The 24,251-nt window shown below is 36.6% G+C and overlaps 1 protein-coding gene across 1 annotated transcript; it reads right to left on the reverse strand.

Annotated features, from left to right (window-relative positions):
- Positions 1-495: 495 nt before the first annotated feature.
- slc45a2 (solute carrier family 45 member 2) lies at positions 496-24,152 on the reverse strand. The gene is made up of 7 exons (XM_038274905.1): positions 23,449-24,152; positions 20,107-20,283; positions 7,283-7,707; positions 5,627-5,770; positions 2,418-2,541; positions 1,635-1,840; positions 496-1,087 (listed from the first exon to the last, which is right to left on the reverse strand). Exons 1-7 carry the CDS (start codon positions 23,918-23,920, stop codon positions 866-868), a joined length of 1,770 nt encoding a protein of 589 aa, XP_038130833.1. The 5' UTR covers positions 23,921-24,152; the 3' UTR covers positions 496-865.
- Positions 24,153-24,251: the final 99 nt, after the last annotated feature.

Below are 24,251 nucleotides of genomic sequence, written 5' to 3' on the forward strand. Positions count from 1 at the left end.
TGAATACCCCCGCGATAGACTGGCCACCTGTTCAAGTTGAACCCCGCCTCGCTCGTAGACAGCTGAAGAAAGTCACAAGCGATTAATAGATAGCCCTGTTTAGTTACCTCTGTTTTTTTTTTTTTATCTATTTAGTAGATAATTAAATACCCAATCTTTATATTTTTCACAGTTCTCTACCAAAAAGGCAACTAATTATAATGAGAAATAGCCATTTCTCTTTATCTCCCAAGGTTCTTAAGAGCTACAGTAAAAGCAAAGAGGTTAAAAGTTCAGCTGTTTGTCCTGGAAGAATATAAAACATGTCGCATGCAGGCAATTCGGTGTTAGGCAGTGTCAGAATGCAAAATAGTACCTTTACTGTAATGGTTTGGTTCTACTTTTAAGAATCACATACTTTCTTGAAGCATGCCCCCTTATATGATAGTTGCACCCTAATTGCTTATGTGTAAAATGGAGGGAATAGAGAGGGAATGATATGATTGTGACGGCAAGTGAAAGGAACTCTTTGTATTTTGCAAAACAATGTCTTCAAGGCTGGCTCCTTTAGTGGTGTATACCATTTAGATCAAGTTAGCTCAGTGTATGAATTCAGACTAAAGGCAGCATGTCAAGCTTTCAGCTTCATTGTACATGGCATTAAAGAGAACAGACACATCAGTAAGAAACATTGACTCTTCACACATTTGCCAGCACAGTAAAAATGAAAAAGATGAACAAGAGATCTATTTATGTTGATTTCATTCATCATGTTGGGAAACAATCAAATATAATATATTATTCATAGAAGAAACAGACTAACGATATAAGAAAGAGGCTTTACTTTTTATTTATTAAAACAGCACCATTAATATTTAAAGCAGTATTATTCCACATATCTGATAAAGAGAGCAATAAAGATGCAGCCTATTAAAGACATAGCTGAGGCTGACAGGACAACCACAATTACACTTCCTGCTGCGTTGACCAAACCTCCGAGCCCCGCTCCCACAATGATCTGAGCCAGCTGGACCATACAGGTGAGTGCAGCGCAGTCCATGCCGGTGCCTCTGGGACTTTTATTGCTCCCTAGAAGCTTTTGTTGTTCCTGGAAGAACAGCAGGGAGAAATTTTCTGATTAGTGGGTAGAAGGTAGATAAAAATATAACTTTCTTTGTTTGGTATTAATCATAATCATGTACTGTTTTGGGTATTACAAAGTTTTCATTAAAGGTTAAAACATAATTATGTGTATATTCTACTGAAGTCAAGAGTTCATTTGTTAATGGTCATAAATATTCCTACTTTTGTAAGAAGCTAGTTTAAATGTTATAAATAAATTTGTCCTTGTTACCAGAGCTCCATTAGAAGACATTAGCTGATAAGTGGTTTACCCTGTCTTTAACTTATACACCTTTATGCACACAAAAAATAACAAAACAAGCAAAAAGAAACATTTATTGTAATTAAAGTTCTTTCTTTATATAAATCTCTCTGTAAATGAAGCTTACAAACTAGGAAGGAATAAAACACCAGAGGACGTACTGGAAATCCTGCACTATTAAAAAAAATTCTGTGGTTGAAGCAGAAAAGTTTGTGTCTTCTAATTTAAAATATCCCTGCTGATAAGACGTCAACTAGAGACATCCCCATACCTCCTCTTCTCGCTGGTATTCTGCTATCAGGTTGAATGGGATTGTGTAGAGCGTGCTGGACATGACGCCGAACACACTGCAGAGGATGAGCGTGGCAATGACATCCGGAAAGAGGCCAATTAGGCTGGTTCCCATGCCGAACACAAAGTACCCCATGAAATACAACCCTTTTAGTCCGATGTATGGAAGCAGGAAACGTTGCACGTCTGAAAAACACCCAACCACACGTGTCACAAATAGGTACTTTTAATAAGTAAACAGCTCAGGCACATGAGGTTTGTTGTTCAGAGGAAATGGTGGATTATGTGAAAAATCATTTTACTGCACAGAAATGCATTCAGTATCTATGCATTGTGAAATAAGGGTGACTAAGACTCTTTATTCTATCCATAAAAACAACCAATTTTCATTGTTACATGGCAATAACATCATTATATGGTTCTACCAGATTTCAGATCAAGGACATTATCTCCCCTTCCTTTTGTAGTTGTTATTTTACATGGATACTTCCTTCCTCACACCTACTTTTTGATTCTAATACACATAGTTCTCAGCTTGCCTCTGGGAAAGCATCAATGGTGCAGAGCCTGTTAATGAGAGGCTTCAACCTGCAAACCCCTTCTAAAGTACAGGAAAAGTCTGATTGCCCTCTACTATCTGTTTCAGTGCATGACCTAGTCTGTCTCTCATGTGTCTGGATGGTAATAGATGGTGATTTCATTAATTATGGTTCAGAAAAAAAAAACAGACTTTGGCACAAAGACACCCAGCGCATCCACTTACATGAATAAAGAGCAGAAGACACCGCATTAATACACAGTCCCCAGCAGCCAATTTCTACACCTCTCTCGTAGGTGGCATACGCTGTAGAGTTGTGTTCTGCATAAGGATTTCCTTTATAAACAATCTGAAAAAAAGGAATGGAATAATCTGTTTAGAATAATTGTCTAGATGCTCTCTGAGGAGAGAACTACTATCAATAAATAGCCTAATTTAAACCATTTTCCTTCTGCGATATGTTTGAGATGACTGCTTAATGTTATGTAAAATGGGTTACATATATATAAAAAAAGCTGAAATGTTGGAACTGTAACTACTGTATACAGTCATATGTTTACATCACTTTTTTTCATCACAATGTTTTTATCACTGCTGCTTACCTACAGTACACTTTAAAATAGGAAATTGTCTAGAGAGCTGTATTTAACGAAATTTATTTGTTGACACTTATGTGTACAAAATGACAAAATAAAATATGTTTGCGAATTGCTAATATCAGCTGCAACAAAGTCTGCCACTCTGGGTCCCTTAACCCCACGCTGCTCCCTGGGTGCTGCACAATTGCAGCCCACTGCTCCCCAAGGGGTTGGGTCAAATGCAGAGCTGAATTTCTCCAGTGTGAGATTCATAAAGTTAAATTATTATTATTATATAATTATTATAAGAAAAATGTAAATTAATAAAAAAAATTTAAGCAAGTCATGCTTATGCAAAAAATGAGATCCAAATTGGCCATAGAGCTCAGTGAACCTTACTCAGGAAAAAGCCCATCATTTCCCAACCTATTCTATCCGATGTTAGACATGCACTACATCAGATGGATCCACAAGTAGAAGTGGACACAGAGCATTTATTGTTCATATCATACGACATAATGCAACCAATCTATGCAACCAACACTACTTACTCTAAAATACAAGTGTGAGCTATGGAGGTAAGTCTGTATACCCAGAGGAAACTACCTTAGAATACACTTTTGAAAACCAAATAGAACGGTGCAAACTGACATCTAAATTAAACACCTTGAGCCAATAGAACAATTACACCACATTTTTTAATCTTTTTTTTCCTCCACTGTCTGAAGTTTATTACAATAGATTATCCACACATCACTACATTTCTAAAGTCCTGAGTCAGTGGGGGTTAAATTAGAAACAGCAGCCATTTAGATTTACAATGGCTGTAAATAAGCTGTGCTCAAATGCATTCACTTAATTTTGGACATCCTATGTATTTATTTATTTTCTTACTTTCTTTTTCACTTCATCTGCTCAATTAAACAAAGAATTAAACTGTGCATCTTTTGTTCGCAGTGAAAGCAGGCTCTGCGAGAGGCTGCCAAAAAAAATATAACAGCCTGGCTCTCCAGTGTCTTTCAGTTGTTGCAGAGGACAGTTTGGAAAAGAGCCAGGTGGTGGAGATCATTCATTATCTAATCAATCTGTCTAATGATGTGTCAACTGGTTGCTCAGTGTTTTTACAACTTTTTAACAAGCTGTTCTCTGACTATAGTTGTGGAGTGTTGGCTTCTCCCAAAATTAATCCTATTTAGAATGAGCTCTACAAACTAAATGGGGTATGAGATCATTAACATCACCCTTTAATCCACTGAAATCTGTGAGATTATTCACCCTATTTAAGATTTGCTGTGCCTCCTTTACTCTTTTGTCTTAAAAAAAAACAATCCCTCCATAAAATTTTGAATATAAAAGCTTTAAAAAAGTGTATCATTGCAATTTGACATAAAATGTTGTTTGGCATATTTAACACAGCAAGGTACCAGTCATTGCATATATCTACACAACTTAAAGAAACAACAAAGTTTTTAAACGTCCCGTTGATTAAGTAGTAGAGAGGGTTGTTTATTATTATCAGCTGCTTGGTTGTTTATGAATTTAACAGTAGTTGAAATAAAGGGGCAGTAATAAGATGGTCCCACTAATGAAGGTTTTGCTGATGAAGTCCATTTTTTATGCTCTTAAGTAGTTTAGCAGGCTGTGTGCAGACAGACCGTGGAACAAAACTGTAGATAAGCATGACAAGAAGGGAGAAGAATTGCAGTTATAAATATCTGCAGAGAAGTGCATTGATTTGGAAAAACACACTGTTCAGTTTAGTGATGCATGAAATAGGTTCAATTACTTATTATATTGAATATTAAATGTGTAAGAAAAGTTGACAACTGAGCGCATGATATCGCTTTAAATGTTTTGGCTAGAGAAAAAAATATCAAATGCAACTTTTTATTTTCTCTCTACTGTAAAGGTTAACTTTAAAACTATTTCAATAGCATCTGTGTATAAGTTTTTATGTCTTATGTCCACTTGTTTTGTCACACTCTAATTTTTCTTATGTTGAACAATACAGGAATTTGTATTTATTTAATTTTTGAAACAGAAATAAATTCCAAATTTTGGTGGTAATCAGTCTTTGAAATTCCATTTGTATATATAGATATAGGAAGATTTTTGGTAAATATTCTAATAAAATAAAAATTGTACTTTATTGATATTACATTGGAGACATTTACCTCTGCATTCAACCCATCTCCTTGGCGAGCAGTGGGCTGCCATTGTGCGGCACCCGGGGAGCAGTGCGGAGTTAAGGGTCTTGCTTAGGGAGCCAGAGTGGCAGTCTGTGGGAGTGGGGTTCGACCTGAGAACCTCAGGATTCTAAGCTCTATGCCCTAACCACTACGCCGCCACTCCCCAAACACAAAATATAAAAGCTATAAAAAAGAGTAACATTGTAATTTGACATAAACTGTTTTTTGGCATATTTAACACAGTGATGTATCTGTGATTGAATATATCTACACAACTTAAAGAAGCAAAATCTGAAGCTCTTAAACATTTGTTTTATTAAGTAGTAGAGAGGGTTGCTTATCATTGTCAGCTGTTTGGTTATTAATGAATTTAGCAGCTTTTAAAATAAAGGGGCAGCAATGAGATGTTTTGCTGAAGAAGTCCATTTATTTATGCTCTTAATTAGTTTAGCAGCCTGTGTGCAGACAGATCATTATACCCTAATTATTGATAATAATAATAAAAAAAGTAAAATGCATTTGGAATAACATTAACCAAAAATGTCCATGCTATGAACACTTTTTTGCTAACTGCCACACTTTTCCTGGACTTTCTTCATAAAGCGGTTTTGATTTTCTTTCTCCAAAATAGCTGCCTTAAAAAGTACAGATATTGACTCAAACTAACCTGTCCCATGAAATCAGTAAAGAAGAGCATGTTGCAGAGAAAGGCTGCCCATCCCAGCAGGTGACTGATGCACAGGCAACGATAGTGGCTTGGCATGTTGATGAAAGCTTTCATCAGGGACCTGAAAGTCATCTTCTTCTGCTCCTGCACAAACAATGATCCAAGATCAATACTAACCTCTTCCAAGTCTCTCAGCCACAACTGACTCCTTTTGGCAAGTTTTCAAGAAACAGAATAGTGTGTGATTTTAGAATCAATGCCAAGAACCAATATATAAAGGTTAGAGGGGTGAGATGTGTGGTCACTGGAAATGTTCTGCAACATCCTGTTATTTCAGGGTAGTTTGTTGCCTTTTAGTGCATTAGCTTGGATCAAAAACAGCTATAAAAAATATGAGATTTTTAAAGTGAAGTTTTTTTCTTTATCTCATAAATCATAACAATCTAGTGTTAAGATGTTTGTCAAAAACAGTTAACGTTAATATATATATAGGATTGATGTTCTTAGTAAAATAATTGGCAGCAAACTGCATGTTTCAGATCCAATAAGAAAGAGCACAAATAGATTTGGCAGATCATGTTCAAATTTCACCTGTTAAGGAATAACCAATGGATCATTATCTATATCTAAAAATAATACGTCGGCAGTGATTTCATGAATTTAGTGTTAATTACTAAAAAAATCAAAACTATATATTTCGTCATGACTGAGTCACTGAGTCCGGAAATGGCAATTTTTGCCCAAATATAGTAACACCTCACTCCTGACATATTCCACCAGTAATGTCACGGTGCGGCAAGACTGGTGTCATTCTCTCCGCTTTACAAGCAAAATCAATTGGAATTACTAGATATATCTGTAATCATTATTTAAGATTATGAGAAGACTTCACCATTGACATTCACGAGAGCTATAGTTAAACACTGACAGTGCCCACATGCATGGCAGTTGGATGTTGTAATACATCAGTTAAAAGGGAGTTTTTCCTCTCCACTGTCGCTACAAGCATGCTTGGTGTGAGGGATTGTATTTGAGTTATTGCAATCAACTGGTTTTCTTTAGATAGAAAACTTTGAATCAATTTGACTGTATTATTTGGTTGAACTGTAAAGTGCCTTGAGATGACTTGTGTTGTGAATTGGCGCTATATAAATAAACTGAATTGAATTGAAAAGTGAAAAAGAAATTTGTTATTTCAAGTTTCTGATTCATGATGCAGCACGGGTATTAATCTGTAACTGTCTGATTCGCATAGTGCACTGGTTGTCGCCATCATGGATAATAGTGCGTTGTGACAAACACCAGATACAGCATTGGGACTTGCTCAACAGCCAATACCGCACCATGAAGTTACAAACCAGTAGGTGGCAGTAGTGCACTTTGAATTATTCTTAATTAAAAACACTTATCATTTATTGAAAAGTATGTAATGATTTCATACTTAAAGTGCTTTCAGAAGTTTCTATTCTGAATGTGAACAGACTTTTCCTTTAAAGCAAAAACCAGAACAGACCAGTAATTATTTAAATCTTAGATGTTATCGACACACATGAAACACTTTTTGGGGACTCAGTTTTCTTAGCATATCAAATAAAATGGACTCTTAAAAAAGTAAAACTCAGTTGTGACCTTAGCTGGAACTAAGCAATCACCTACCTTGTTTGGCTGCTTGGCGCTTGATGTCACAGAATTAGCTTCTCCCAGAGCTGAGAAGGATCTCGGCCTTTCGCCCAGAGCTGAATAAGATCTCGGCCTTTCGCCCAAAGTTGAAAAGGATCTTGGCCTGAGGTCTGAGGCAGATATTTGGACAGCAGGAGAGGTTGGCTCTTTACCAAGGGCTCCGTAACCATTGCTATGGGAGCCCAGTAAACGGAGAGCACTTGGAGACGAGGAATCAGACACTGAAGGCTCCTTGGAAAGAGGTGTCTCTGGAATGCTAAACAGGTGCACGGTGAGGAAAAAGCCCCAGGTGATTGCAGAGAAGAAGAAGATGACTTGGTACTCGGAGCCCAACAGACGACCTAAGGCTGAGTGGCCCCAGTCCATAGCTCCAACCAAATAACCACACGCTCCACCCAGTCCTGAATACAGACAGATGGAGATAAGAAAAAGAAATGCTCTGCATGAGATGTGAGTTCGCTAAAAATAAAATCTCCAGCAGCACTAATACACACAAAAGAAACTCCTTCATGCAAATGATCACTAGTTATAGTCATGTCAGTTGGAGTGGCAGCAATTTTTGGCGCCAAGCAGAGAGTCGTGTACTCACCACGGCATACACAGGTCAAAAGCAAGGTTAAGTGCACCATTAACCTGGAGGAACATTTTAATGCTTGTGTTTTATTCTGATGCCTTCCAGCTGGCTTTATCTCATGCCTCTCACAAACCGTTAATCTAAATGTGGGATTTATATAACACTTTAGCTGCACCTCTACTGATTTCATTGCTTTTATCACTAGTTTGTTATGGGGAGCATGTTGTACTCTCCATTACTGCAGGCCTCATTTAAACTGTTTCACTACTTAATGATCATTGTATATCATAAAGGGTTTGTATCTGTATGTCTCTTTTTAGTGCATTAGCGTAAATGATGTCAAATGAATGATTCTTTATAATTCATAGTGTGCAGCTTCTTAAAGTGTATTCTTAAAATAAGTTATAGTACACATTCTTTCAGAGGAGTTTCAACACTGGTAATTTGTATTCCTGTTGGGCAACATCTTCAGTATTAAACAAGTAAGCATCTAAAGATCTTTCATCCAGGAACTTGTTTGCAATTCTCAGATTAACAACTTAAAGAAAAAGTGGCACATGACCTGAGTTCTTCTAAACAGGTTTTCTTTTCTGTGAAGTCTTTCTAGGTAGAGAAGGCAGTGAAGCTTTGTCATTCCCAACTTGAGCAGGACAGTTATCCTATTTCAAAACCTTTTTTTTCTTAAACTGATGTTTTTCTTTCAGGCTACTGAAACTGTAGTGGTTTATGTGCGTCAGTAGGAGGTAGGCCTGGGCAAAAATAATGGATCCAATGAAATAATTCTTTGTTGCAGGTGATTTAAAAAAATGTAAATTGTTGTTTTTGTTTTTATAACGCCGCATTTTTGGCTCCTCTGTGTTTCTGTAGATGCATTATTACTCTGGGGGTTGGGGGGTGAATCATAAATCGAAGGAAAAAAAAAATCTTTAGGCCATATCATCCAGCCCTAGAAGGAGGTGATAATATTAAACATTTTCTTAGAATAAAAAAAAAAGCATATGCTGAGCATTTCAAGAAAACAATGGCAGTCCTTTTTTTTCTTAAACTGTTTACCTAATTCCTGAAACATGCATTTTAACTCTGAAGAGTAAAGACAAAAAGAGGCACTACTTTTGTTGATTCTAATCAAAAAATCACATCTGGTATGTAATAGGTATTTTGTGCTATTGTTTTTTTGTTTGTTTGTTTTTGGTGTATACCACAAACAGGCTAAATACAATCTGCACTCTAGAAAATGTTTTCCAAAGTCTTATTGCTAAACTGCTCTCTGATGTTGACCTCTAATGGATTAATTCAACAAACTACTAATATGGACCCTTATTTCCTTCGCAAATGTTATTTTACCCTTGACTTACTTTTTTCTTAACACTACATACATAAACCCTTTTTAAAAATTGTATATATTAAAACCATGTTGTTTCAGAGATTGATTTCATAGACTACGGATACATAATCATAAAATGATCAAATCTCACATATTTCAACCCATTTCCATGTATCGTAGATCTGATCATTATCTTGGCTATTTTTTTCTGTAATGGGACAGGTTCAAAGGAAACTAAAATACATATCCAACAGATATTATTTACTGTCATAAATCCACATTTCTCTATCATAGAAAATTGCTTTAAATCACCAGCTGTCACAGTGGGTACAATTTCACATATGTCAGGTACAAAATGCCCCTTTGTGGAAGACTGCCACTTTTTACTGGAGATGGAAAAAAAAATACAGAGAAAACTAAGTATGAAATGTTCTTTATTTTTTGTGAATTTGCATAGCCATCATGCCATTTGACTTCTAACTGCTTCAGGGCATGAGATTAGACAGAGCTGAGGAAACTCCAGTAATACTTCAATTAGAAAACTTCTGAGTTGTAAGTTCTTGGAATAGAAAAAGTTTTTCCATGTGTAAAATCAGCATAAAGGGCAGATGAAGCTAGAACAACTTGCTGCAGTTTTGCTAATGAATGCACAGTTTTTCAATCAAAGCCTGGTGTCTCTTCACAGGCTCCAAGGCATTTGAAAGAACCATCATTATAGAAAGAAACTAATACCACCAAAGGGGAAAATGGCAAAGCTGTAAAATGACCTGGTATCTAATACATACAGGGTCTCAAAGCATCAGCTGTCCTTAAGCTTCATTGGAAATGAAAACATTTGGAGAGAAAGAAGTGCAGATTATGGTTAATTCTCTTAATAGAATATAGAATTAGAGGAAACGGTAATGAAAACAAAATAACATTTTTGTGTGGTTGCACTCAGTTTAATTTAAGATAGCATACAGTTGGATCATATAACCCCTTTCAACATTTTGCACTTTGGTCATTTTCTTTCTTTCTTTTCTTTCCTTTTTTTTTTTTTTTTTGCCTGAAATGGAACAATTTGTATCCATGAGGAGGTTGTTTTGTACTTTTAGAAAGTACATTTATAGCAACTAATTTTCTATATTCTGCTCAGCCTTTTACTCTCATGACTCTCATGACTCAGATGAATATTATCTACCAGCAAAAGGTTATTTTAAAGTTTACTTTAAAAAAAAGAACGTTGCTCAGAACACAAGCAAATGGAAATAGTTGAATAAACCAATATTTTACTGCTAGGTTATATAATACGTGACATTTAAGCCTTTTAGAGCCATTTTTGTAACAAAACATTTACTTTAACCTAAAATAAACTAGCATCATGCTGGCATACATGAGCTCTCTGATTATATAATAGAAAAATTTTGGATTTTTGTCAATTTGACGACAGATTAGTGTGTTTGTGGGTTTTTTCCCAGTTTTTTTTTTTTTATTCATTTATTGACAAACTAGTTTTGAGAAATTTTTATCAGAAAAAACGCAAATTTGTTTACTGCCAGTGTTGCAGCTGCTGGAATATAGCTACAAAAACAGACATTTGAGTTTAAAGAAAAAAAAAAAACCTTCAGGAATTTTTTTTTTTTTTTTTTTTTTTAGACGTCATCTAATTGTAATTAACAAGAATACATAAAGAGACTGCTATGAAAATAACACATATGGTATGTATTTTCTTAAATGTCACATCTGTCGCTACGTCAACGCTTTCATTATTTATTCTTCCTGCAGTCTTTCCTGTAGAGATGAAGTTAAATAAATGTCTGACAGCTAATTTAATGGGCATTTCAGAAGAAAACAGTTGAACTTTTATGGGTTGAACAGGAAGCCTTGATCGTGGTAATTAGCTATTGCGCTGTAAAGTCGACACCTTTTGTTGTTTTCTTAATGCATGTTGGTTTGCAGAGAGAAAATGCAGTTTTCTGAGGCAAAGCTGGAAAAAAAGACTTTTCACTTGATCACATACTTGCATCACTCAGACTGGATCACATACAATAGTTTACGATGATCAGATGTCTGATTTATTAAGTGCAGTTCTCTCTTTAGCCAGTTCAGGGAAGATAAAGCCATTTTTCTACATTTAAATAACTGCAGCTTCAAAATCAGCCACTTACGATTAACACTTTAGTTGCTTCTTCTTTACTGATCTCCTCCCAATTTTATGATCTCCCTCAATTTTCTGTATCATCAATACAAATTTCAATAGTTTCACTTTCAGGTGTTACTGTGAGCTTTTTCCCCCCCTAATCGCCCCACCATAGAGCATATTGGAAAAGGTAAAAAAAGCAGCAAAAAAAAAAGGGAAATATTTAAAACTGTCCAGAGGAAACTTCATAAAAAGCTATCAAAAAGCAATCCCAAGACTAAATGAAACTATGATTGAGTTCTGATTTATAATAAAACAGAAATAAGGATAAGAAATAAGTTAAATAACATGCTGGAGAATTCGTGCGAGGGATCTTTTTACAGGTAATGTCCATTTTATAATTTCTTTTTAAAGCTTTTCCCATAGCCAGTGTGCAGTACAAAAATCTGGGTCATTCAGTAAAACATGATTTATAATGCAACAGAAGCGAACAAGAAAAGATAAAAAAATATTTAAATATTCATTCTATGAATGGGAAATTTCTTTCTGGGATAAATCATTAAAAAGCAACTAGATAAAGTGAAAAATTCAAAAAAATGCCTGAGCAATTACAGGTGCTGGTCATAAAATTAGAATATCATGAAAAAGTAGATTGATTTCAGTAATTCCATTTAAAAAGTGAAACTTGTATATTATATTCATACATTACATACAAACTCATATATTTCAGATGTTTATTTTGTTTAATTTTGATGATTACAAATGACAACAAATGAAAATCTCAAATTCATCATATCAGAAAATTAGAATATTGTGAAAAGGTTCAAAATTGATGGCCCCTGGTGCAACACTCTAATCAGCTAATTAACTCAAACCACCTGCAAAAGCCTTTAAATGGTCTTTCAGTCTAGTTCTATAGGCTACACAATCATGGGGAAGACTGCTGACTTGACAGTTGTCCAAAAGACGACCATCGACACCTTGCACAAGGAGGGCAAGACACAAAAGGTCATCGCTAAAGAGGCTGGCTGTTCACAGAGCTCAGTGTCCAAGCACATTAATAGAGAGGCGAAGGGAAGGAAAAGATGTGGTCGAAAAAAGTGTACAAGCAAGAGAGATAACCGCACCCTGGAGAGGATTGTGAAACAAAACCCCTTCAAAAATGTGGGGGAGATTCACAAAGAGTGGACTGCAGCTGGAGTGAGTGCTTCAAGAACCACCACACACAGACGTATGAAAGACATGGGTTTCTGCTGTCGCATTCCTTGTGTCAAGCCACTCTTGAACCACAGACAGCGTCAGAAGCGTCTTGCCTGGGCTAAAGAGAAACAGGACTGGACTGCTGGTGAGTGGTCCAAAGTCATGTTCTCTGATGAAAGTAAATTTTGCATTTCCTTTGGAAATCAAGGTCCCAGAGTCTGGAGGAAAAGAAGAGAGGCACTTCATCCACGTTGCTTGAAGTCCAGTGTAAAGTTTCCACAGTCAGTGATGGTTTGGGGTGCCATGTCATCTGCTGGTGTTGGTCCATTGTGTTTTCTGAGGTCCAGGGTCAACGCAGCCACATACCAGGAAGTTTTAGAGCACTTCATGCTTCCTGCAGCTGACCAACTTTTTGGAGATGCAGATTTCATTTTCCAACAGGACTTGGCACCTGCACACAGTGCCAAAGCTACCAGTACCTGGTTGAAGGACCATGGTATTCCTGTTCTTAATTGGCCAGCAAACTCTCCTGACCTTAACCCCATAGATTTTCTATGGGGTTTTGTGAAGAAGAAGATGCAATACACCAGACCCAACAATTCAGAAGAGCTAAAAGCCACTATTAGAGCAACCTGGGCTATCATAACACCTGAGCAGTGCCACAGACTGATCGACTCCATGCCACGCCGCATTGCTGCAGTAATACAGGCCAAAGGAGGCCCAACTAAATACTGAGTGCTGTACATGCTCATACTTTTCATGTTCATACTTTTCAGTTGGCCAACATTTCTATAAATCCTTTGTTTTTATTGGTCTTCAGTAATATTCTAATTTTCTGATATGATGAATTTGAGATTTTCATTTGTTGTCATTTGTAATCATCAAAATTAAACAAAATAAACATCTGAAATATATGAGTTTGTATGTAATGTATGAATATAATATACAAGTTTCACTTTTTAAATGGAATTACTGAAATCAATCTATTTTTTCATGATATTCTAATTTTATGACCAGCACCTGTATAGTCAGAGTGGATCACCACCAGGACTTGGACCAAAGCTATTGCTCTTGTTTTTCAGCAAGGTAGGATTATAGAGGTGAACACTGTGGAAAATAAGGTAAATAAACCCTCGCTCATTCTATTTTTATCTTAAAATATGACAGTTTAATTACATAATGTGTTCTTGATCTGTCAAGTGAGTTGCTTAAGCGTATAAATTACTTTTTTGTTTAGAGGAAACGTGTTACATCGATTTAACACAGAAAAGCATTTTACCTTTTTAATATGTGTTCTATCAAGCTTGTAAATTAAATCACCAAACTTGGATTAAGAAGACCATATTAATGAGATCTGCTGCATTACTCTGCACACATGTTCTGATATTTTACCAAATGTAAGCAGAGAGGAAGCTTCTTTTTGTTGCCCACTTCAGGAGCTTTCTCCTGTTTAATTAGACGCACCTGTTTGCCATTACAGCCCCCCTCCTCTGTGTGTATTTAGCTGATGTGTTCCACTCCTTCCCTGTCAGCTCATATCCTCCTCTGACACCTTCCCTTTTTATGGTCCGCTTCATATTTTGCTCTGCCTCATTTATTTTTTCTTGTTAGAGTTGAACCGTATGTGTCAAAGAAGTATTTGAAAACTGATTTGCTGCACTACAGATATTTTTTGTCACACTTAAATGTCTCAGATAATCAAACTGGATTTGGAAAAGATAACCTCAGTAAACACAAAAAGTAATTTCAAAGATAGTTTTGTTTATTTAGCGAAGAAGGCTATCCAAATCCAAATTACCCTGGTCTAAAGATATTATAGATGTGAAGAGATGAGTAAACCTGTGTTCAACTATAAATCGACTATGATTATCTACATTCCTTTGGTTCAATGTCACCAGGCAAACATATAAGAACTTAAACAGAACCTGTTGGATGAGGTCAAATTGGGTCAAATTTCTCTAAAAGCAGCTTATAACACCTTTTCTAAGTGATGCAAGCATCAATGCTATCCTTTCACATCAGTTAGTCTGAAAACTGTATCCCACAATAATTTCTAAGGCATCTCCAAAAAATGTTATTCTCCTTGCTATCTTTCTGACTAAAAGTAACTTGTAAATGTTGAACTATTCATCAGATTATAAGGCTGAGTTTGGCATTCTCATCCTCAATGCTACTTGTCCATATGGGTCAATGTGTCATGAAAGGAGGAGCATTTTCACCAGCTGGACATGCCTTCCAACAAGCCAAGCCAAAGCATGAGGAAACAACCTCTGACCTTAGAGACCATAATTGGATGCTGGCTATGGAAGGTTCTGAACAGAGGCAGTTTCAAGCAGGCGGCGGTATATGCTGAAAGGGAATAGGGGAGCTGTGTTTTGTATCTTTAAAAAAGGCCTAGGTCAAACCGACTGCCTGAATGAAATTGGCAATGCATAAAACTCCCCCCAATATTATTCCTACTCTTGGAAGATTTAAATTCAAAGTAAAATTTAAATTCTAGAAACATGTGTTTCTTTTCCTGAGTGTAATTATAAGCAATATTTCCCAAATTAATTATGATGGTTAAAGATTTGATCTTCCCACTTAAAATATTTAGAGCTTATCATCAAATTGTTTAAACATCAAAAACATTCCAATGCTGGTCAACACTTATATAATAATAATATATAATGTCAACATAGATTTTTTTGTTGTTGTTTTCTAAGAAGATTATACATGTTTGTTATGACAGTATTAAAGGTATGCCAAACATAATATATATAATACTAATAATACCAATTAATAAGAAGAAAATCATGTAAGGATATAATTTAAAATTTTTAGTAAATTCTCATTTAGTAAATTAATTACAGTGATATTTTGTTAATTAGAACTAAAACTAATTTCAATTTAAAAATCAATTCTCTATGTGGAAAATGTTATCTAAATTAATTACAAACAGTGAAGTTTTAAAGTCTTTATTTCTGTAAATGATACTGATTTACTTAAAATACATCTAATGAAAAAACCAAATCATTATATTAGATCAGGAAACATGTTCAATCCAGAAATGTTGCCTAAATATGTTCAAAACCTGTTTAAGAGTTTTGTTTTGTAAAAACGTTTTGGGTTTAAAAACCAGCCTTGTCTAAGCAAGTTAGAAGTTTATAAGCATTCATCCAAAATATGGCTATGTTGAAAACTCTAAAAAAGTGAAGCATTTCTTCTCAAGCAAAGATGATAACCAAGAAGGAAAATGTATTTTAAGTAGCTATATTTAACTTCACACTTACTGTGTCTTGCGTATGTATTCGGTCCACCTTGCACTTTTCTACCTTTTGCCACATTTCAAGCTTTAAACATAAAGATATAAAATAATAATTTTAGGAATCCAGTTTGTGTGGGTTGTGTTTTTGGTTTTCTTCTCTCCCCCCACCACCAGGTGGTACCCTGTCCTCGTTGGTCCTCCTGCACACCTGCAGCTGGTTGGCTCATCAATGAGGAGTATTTGAGCGGCGGACTGTCACTACCTCGACCCCAGAGTGTTTGCCAGTTTGGGGTACTCTAGCCAAGCTGAGTTTAGCTGAGTCTTACTGAGTCTTTGTTTCGCTGAGTTCTAACGTTGTTTTTGTCTTTTGTCTTTCGGCAGGAAGTCATCCTACATACTGGATTTTTTGGCCTTCTCCCCCATGGAAGGATTTGTTTTAACTTCACACTGAGCAGGGGATTTATCTCCACAGGTCCCGTTCAAGTACTCCTGGAAATCTAAGTGGCAGTCCGCTCCATTGCTCCTCAGTAACCAACCTAACCAAAACCTGTCTGCCCTCCAACAAGCCCCTCTTTCTCTGGAAAAACCCACACTGACTGGATTCTGGGAAGAAAACTTTCTCTGCATAATTTGAGTCCCGTTTATCTCTGTTTTGCAAGACATCGTTCAAAGTTCCCACGGACCCTGAACTAACCTCTGTGAACTTCCCTTCTTACTTCCAGTTCCAGTTCACCAGCTCTCTGAGTTCACCTGAATCCTACCCATCTTGGACCTCTAATAACCTATTAATAATAACCTGTTAAACATTTACTCTGGTTTCTATGAGTGGTTTGCTGCATGTGGGTCAGATCCCTTAAAAACATCATGACAAGTAATTTGTGTGAAGAATCAGCAACAAGTTGGAAACAATCATGAGGTGGAACAAAATTGATTGGATATTTCAAACTTTATAACCAATAAAATGAAGAATTGCGTGTGGGAAATGATTCAGCCCTCAGCAGTTAATACTTTGTAGCGCAACTTTTTGCTGCGATTACAGCTGCAAGTTGCTTGGGGTATGTCTCTATCAGTTTTGCACATTGAGAGACTGAATTTTTTTTTCCCATTCTTACTTGCAAAACTACTGGAGCTCAGAGAGGTTGGATGGAGAGCGTTTGTGAAAAGCAGTTTTCATGTCTTTCCACAGATTCCCGATTGGATTCAGGTCTGGACTTTGACTTGGCCATTCTAACATCCGGATATATATTCATTTATGAACTATTCCATTGTGGATTTTGCTTTATGTTTTGGATCATCGTCTTGTTGAAGATAAATCTCTGTCCCAGTCTCAGGTCTTTTGCAGACTTCCCATCAATGTGAACAATCTTCCATGTCCCTGCTGAAGAAAAGCAAGCCCAAACCATGATGCTGCCACCACCACTTTTGACAGTGGAGACGGCGTGTTCAGGGTGATGAGCTGCTTTTACACCAAACATAACATTTTGCATTTTTGCCAAAAAGTTCGATTCTGGTTTCATCTGACCAGAGCACCTTCATCCATATGTTTGTGTGGCGCTAACATCGTGGTGTTTACAGTTCATAATCCGTTGACGTTCCTGTCTTCCCTGAAATGTCCAAATCAGCTTTTGATTCGCTGGTCATTGTTCCTGCAGTCCTACAATCTGGATATTCATTACATTAAAGGAAAAGACAACGTCATAGTTGATGCGTTATCTCGCGCTCCACTTTTTTAGCATGTGGTGTTTTTTTGTGCTTGTTTTGTCCCTGTTTCTTTTCTATGTGCCTTTAAGAAGCTTCTGAGTACACCAGTTGCTGGCCTAGAGAGCGAGCAGAGGAAGAAATCTGTACATTAAACGAATCCGAATACATTGTGGGTAAGAGAAATACGTTAAGGGTGGCCGGGTTTACTACACGGTTGGTGAATTTGGAGCAGGGTTCCATATAGAACCTGCTTTTTTTATGGGCGGGGGTGTGACAGCCCTGCTGTGCTGTCGGGTGAGCATATGTGTTAACTGCCTAAATTAACACTATCAATTAAGGTCTTCTAGGTGGGAGGCGCTTCCATTATGCGGCCACCTGGTTGATACTTAAGGAGCGCCGTTCCATTTAGAGCATGTGTGTTCCCTGCTTGAGAGGCGCGTCTCCTGGTTGAAGCAAGCACGCCGCAGACAGCAGTCCAGTTTGGACCAGGTTGGGGTCCCGACTTCCTGGTGTGGAGGGACCAGGCGTGATCGCCCCATCCGAGCTGCCGTCTGATGCCTACATTTAGTTCATTCTTTTGATTCTGCTAAATAAATGCCTTTTATAGGCTTAAAGTACTGCCTGTTTCCGTGTCCCCTCAGTTTTTGTTGCGACCAGTCAAGCCGGGTCGTAACAGTTTGTGTCTCAAGAATGAAGGGGCCGATTCATTTTGCGCGCCGCACTCTTCAGTTTTTTTTCTATTTGTTAAAAAAACAAATATCCAAAAACTTTCGTTCCATGTCATAATTGTGTCCCACTTCTTCTTGATTCTTCACAAAGAATTAAAATTCTTATCTTAATGTTTAAAACCTGAAATTTGACAAAAGGTCAAAAAGTTCAAGGGGGCTGAATACTTTTGCAAGGCACTTTATATATTTATGATACCACTCTAAAAAAAAAAAAAATAAATAAAAACAAACATGTTATTTAAATGTGTCTTGAATTCTTGATTCTTGATGAATTGATGAATTGATTCTAGGGTGTTTTTCCAAAACAAATTGATCATTATTTCTACATATTTTCTATTTCAGTTCCACTTCAAGCATTACAACAAGACTTTACAGACATTTTTCATGCTTATTCCCAACGCAATGTGTTTTATTGAGTATCTTAAAATAACTACATTTTGTGATAATTTCTCACTGCTGTAATGATGGAAACTAATTACTGTTTAACCCATCCCAGTATTGTGTCTCATTCGAAGCGACTTTGTCTGGAGCTTTTGGTAACACCCAGCTTGTGCCAGTAATCATTTATCTGCTTTGATTAATGTGGTCTTTAGAACCCCAGCTTTAAAGATAATTAAAAGATGTCTGCCCACTTCTGCACAAGGGCAATAATAGAAGTGTGGCACTCCTGAATATGGAAATGAAATCAAACTAAACATAAAAAAATCATCATTTTGCCCTTTCTTCCTCAAATCTTACATTCCAGCAGTGGCAACGCAGGGTCTCGAGAGTCATGTGCTTGGCCTGTGTTCCTCCCAGCTTATACCCATGACTCTAGCACATGACGAGCTCAGGGCCAGATTACTGCCTGACTCGCATGCTCACACCAGCCGGTGCCTGCTGGCAGCTGAACGCTTCACTGACGCTCACACCAAACACATCATTTTACCCCCTGGCATTTAGAGCATGGCTATTTTCTTGATCATGTTTTATTTTTCCCTTTTTTTTTTTTTTAGGTTTCTTTTGGAATGTTTTGGCGCTTCCCAGATTTAGTGTGAAAACAAGTCCAGGTTCTACAATGTATGCGAGAATGAATTATCCCACTTTAAGATTTGTGATCGTATCCAAATATTTATCTCTTATTTCAACCAAACTTCACTCTATTGTTCAATAGTTTATACAAAAATTTAACACAATTCATATAAGGATACTTCTTACTATTTGTTTAAACAATTCAAATTATTTCAGTTTTTACAGTATTATGCTTTTCCTTAATTCTTAACAAGTTTATTTAAATTTATGTAATTAATAATTAAATTGTTCTGAAGTGGAAGCAAAAAAAGAAAAAAGTCCTAAAAGATATATGGGCAGTAAATATAGACAAGCTACTTTGGTAGCGCAAAATAAAATTTGAATTTTTGCTTTAACAGTCAAAGATAGCAAATTCACAGACACTGTTTCCTTAAAAAAGCTGTTATATTGTCCTTCAACACAAAATGTACTTTACTCGATGTCAATTTAATCGCTTTAGCCATTTGCTTTCCATGAAATCAGCTGGACAGCTCACCCACAGTTTGACTTGCCATTTTATGTGTTTACATGTTAGCTCCATTTGTTGGAAAAAAAAAATCTTATAAATATTCATCAGTCACTTCTGCTCCACCTACTCAGTCACAGCACAGATCCAAAGCAAATTCTCCTGAATCGCTGCCATGAATGCTCAAACGGCTCAATTCACCACCGGAGTTGCATGAGTAATGCAGGAGGCTAAAATAACCCAAGAAGGTATCACAGAACACACTTCCATAACAGTGAAGGTAAAAAAGCAGATGCCACAACTTACCTTGTTGGATAATATGTAGGTAACATTGAAATCTCCAAAGTAGTGAGTGACAAAGTAAAGCTCTGTGTGTCTACATGAGGCATACCTGTAAACAGAGCATGATAGTGCAGACCCCTCTCCTTGTCAGAATGAGAGCACACGTCAAACAGGTAGGCCTTGATGGGCCCGTCGATGAAATCTGCAGCAAAGTCAAACAACACCACCCCGAACATCACCACGACGATGGCCCAAATGCTCCTTAATGACCTGTTGCTGACCAGTGCTGAAAGAAACACAGGAAGCAGCTCATCACTCAAAATTGAACAGTTTACTAAGTTGTTTAATGTTTGGTTATCTTTTTCACACAAAAACTTATATCAACAAAGTTCTAAGAGTTAAGGATTGGCATTTTTCTTTGTATTTATTGTGAAGACAACAAAATGACAATATTAAGCATCAAAATCTATATCATAGCCTTTATAATACTTATTAAGATCATAAATACCATATTTAAAGAATATAAAACACCTTCAGAAGCAAAATATAAAATATCACACACCCTTAGAGGAAAAGTTGAATATTAAACTTAAAGAAGAAAAATGGACGGCTTTTATAGAAGATATAAATTAGAAAATATGTACATGAGATGCAGTTGGGATCTGTCAATGAATGCAGTCTGAGTCTATAAAGGGAAATAATAGACTATAATATAATAGACTAAACTATAACTTTAACTAATTTGCTACAATACATTTCCGAAAAAATGTTGACTAAAAGAAAAGATGGACACTCAGTGGCTGCTAGTCTGTAGTATTTGATTGCAGCAGGTCCCAATGACTCCCCATAACAGTGTGTAAAACTAGGACAGAATGACAACACAAACAGCCCCAGTAGCCATGTAACAAGCATTGTCTGCTTCTTTTAGAACATGTACAACTGTGTCTAAAGCTATTTCCCCTGTTGTTGTGACTCTGCAGAACCTTCTGTTGTTCTCTGGTTAAACAGCTTTTGATAACACGTGTAAGGACTGGCTATAGTGTTTAATCTCAGCCAAGTTTAATATTTTCATCCTTTTGAACTCTCAGGTTTCCTCAGCACTGCTTATGACAAAGCAAACTCCGATGGCTTTTCACCTTTGAGACGCCTCGTTAAAAATGTTTGTCCAAATGTCTGAGTAAATGCAGCACGCATTTGCATTCTTGCATGTTTGCTGTGAAAAACTTTTTGGGAATCACAAAAGGGTGCATGACGGTTAATTAAACGTTAGCTAAACGTTTTATATAAGCAACCCCAGAGTACATTTCACATATAAAACTTTTTTTAAGTATATTTGGAACCATTTTGCAATAAAATGATTGATACAGACAAGATCCAACTACTTGTAAGCGCCATGAGAATACATCCACTGGTGAACCTTTAGCTGATAATTATGCTAAAGTTAGAATCTGCTGTTACAGTTAGATTAAAGAACATTTTCATCGCTGTTTTCTTTGTTTTTTTATTTTTTATTTAATTAAATCTAGGCTACATTTCATTATCTACTTTTAAAAATATCTGAACTAAATACAATGACCTGAGTATATCTAAACATAGGTTTTAAGATGTATGACACCTTCATTCTCTTTGTGAAAACATTTATGCTTATGAGAAGTTGGGAAAAACATACCGCATATTTTATGAACATATCTGGACTGGGAATTAATTCTGCACAAGATTTGGGAAATCTTTGGGCAAATTTCACAAAAAACAAGCAATAGGGAAACCTAATTTTTCAACATAACTTCCTAAAAAGAACCAGCTAACAACTGGCCTATTATTCTTACAGAAATCTGTATCTGATGTATAGTTACCAACCTCAAACTTTTTGTCATTTTAGCAAAGAGGGAACTCAGAGTGCTCAGTTAATTTGCTTGTCTTTGCTCTACACTCCCCATTAACTTCTTAATCCCTTAAAGTCACCTGTAAACCCAATCCAAGGCCTTAAAGAACAAGATGTGTTTAAAAAAAAGGAAAACTGGGTTTTTAAGATTACTCTGCGCAGATACAATTAAGAGAACAACATTGTGACTGAAAGGAATTTTGACCATGTTGTGAACTAAATCAATACAACACTCTAAGAGTGTCTGAAAGGCAACAAAAAATACATTTCTTTTTTAGAAAACAGATCAAAACAAATCTGAATTCCCACCCTTTTAATCAAAATACTTTTTAGTGAAAAAAATAAAGCTCATTAGTGTAAACAAATAAAGACTCAAGTTTCAAATGGTTCTCCAGTCTTTAAATAAATGGAAGAAGTAAGATTAAAACCCGAAAATAACAAACCAGCAAACCACATTTCAAATGTTTTTTTGTTTTTTTTCTCCCGCAACAGTAAGAACAAAACACACAGAAGTAAAACATGATGGTAGGCAATTAGAGAGGCATTTACTATAAGCCTGAGTGAAATGCTGGTTTAATTAGTTTATCCAAACAACATCAGTAAAGGTTCATATCAGGAACTGGATAATTTAATGGAAATTAATGAACGATGATATTTCATCACTTAGTTTATATGACTATAAAAGTTTTTCAAATCTACTCTATTCTATATTTGTATAACTCAATTATACATTTATGCTTGGGGATAATTAAGACATGTTTTGGGGAGGTTATAAATCTTGAAAAAAAGGGAAAAAAATAGGATAAGATAAATTGAAACTTATTTATATTTATCACTACCATTACTTAAAAAAAATAAAGTAGAACTAAACTGAGGAGCGATGTCTTAGATAGATAGGTATACAATGGCTTGTTTATGTATATAGGGTCAAAACAAGAAGGGTAGAAGTAGCAATGTGGGTTTATGACATGGGGATTGAAAAAGGTGAAGTGGTAAATTGACTCTGACCCCTTGTTTTTAACCCCTGAGGCAATTTTTCTCTGGTACTGAATCAATGTTTGAGCTGTAAAGGTAAACCCTCAATGATCTTGGAAAAAGCAGGAAAGAAGAGCTGTCAGACTCGGCAACTTGAGAAACTTTCTCAGAAAAAAAGCTCAAGTGGGCTGTCTTAAAATAAATAAAATCAATTTCTTTTTAAAGGAAAAGTAAGGTCACCAGTTCTATGAAACTGAACTGGAGCCTGACTGATTCTAATCAAAACAAAGTCTCTATCTCTATTCAAATTAGATGACATTCTCTCTACTCTGCCTCATAATATATCTGATTTAGGGGACATCGGCTCAGGTCACCTTACGGTTGTAAAACATCCACCTTCAATCACAACTTTAAAACAGAAGTGTATGTTTTTTTTGTTTTGTTTTTTGTTTAGACTTAAGCTAAAAAATCTCCCAGCAGGAAAGATAGGAGTTGGACTGGTTAAAAAATATCAGCTATGATTAACAGCAGGTGTTGGTGTGTTCTCTGTACTCAGGAGACAAATCAAATCCACCATACATCCGCATCCCTCACCTGAAATGAAAGCATCTCCATTCAGGAACATGCTCATCCCTATCAGCATCATGATGCCAAGGACCAGGATGTAAGGCCTCCGCCGTCCCCAGGGCGAGCGACAGTAGTCGCTGGCCGAGCCGATAATGGGTTGCAGCAGAAACCCAAGGATGGGGCTGATCAACCACACGAGGCTGTACAAACTGCGAGGTAGACCCACACTCAGCAGCACCGGTGTCACAAAAGCTGCTTCAACAGCATAGCAGAACTCCCGACCAAACATCACCAGGCTGTGGAGGATAAGACGACCTAGAGAGCGTCTGGGCGGCTCAACAACTCCAAATACATCACTGTCGCCACTGTTTATGTAGTCTTCTTTGGAACAGGGGTAGTCCGTTGTAGACTCTTGCACAGACGTGGTAATATGTTTACCCGGTTCTGAGAGCATACAGGGCTGGGGCCTTGCAGACTGGTCCTCTGATAACAAGGTCATGCTGAAGAGTAGTTACACAAAAAACAGATATAGAAAAATTGTTTAAAAGGATGAAAGAGCTTAGTTTCTCTCTGTCAGTCAGGCCGGTGAATGAAGAAAGTAGAATTCCAGATCTTTGTTGTAGTGCTTGGATAATCCTCTGCTCTATTGCATAGCTGAGCAATAAGTCCAAGATCCAGTCAGCATGACTTAACAAGTGGAAGGCTGTTTGGTGGACTAAGTGCAGAAAAGAGGACCTCAGAGAAGAAGGAGGGGAGAATGAAGTGGGTGTTCTTGTGCATTACAGCATCTCTCTTCCCCATTTTCAGTTTAATAGTAGTAAATTCAACAG

The sequence above is a fragment of the Cyprinodon tularosa genome, unplaced genomic scaffold, assembly GCF_016077235.1.
Source record: "Cyprinodon tularosa strain WSP-4 unplaced genomic scaffold, ASM1607723v1 ctg94, whole genome shotgun sequence".
In the NCBI taxonomy this organism is placed as follows: domain Eukaryota; kingdom Metazoa; phylum Chordata; class Actinopteri; order Cyprinodontiformes; family Cyprinodontidae; genus Cyprinodon; species Cyprinodon tularosa.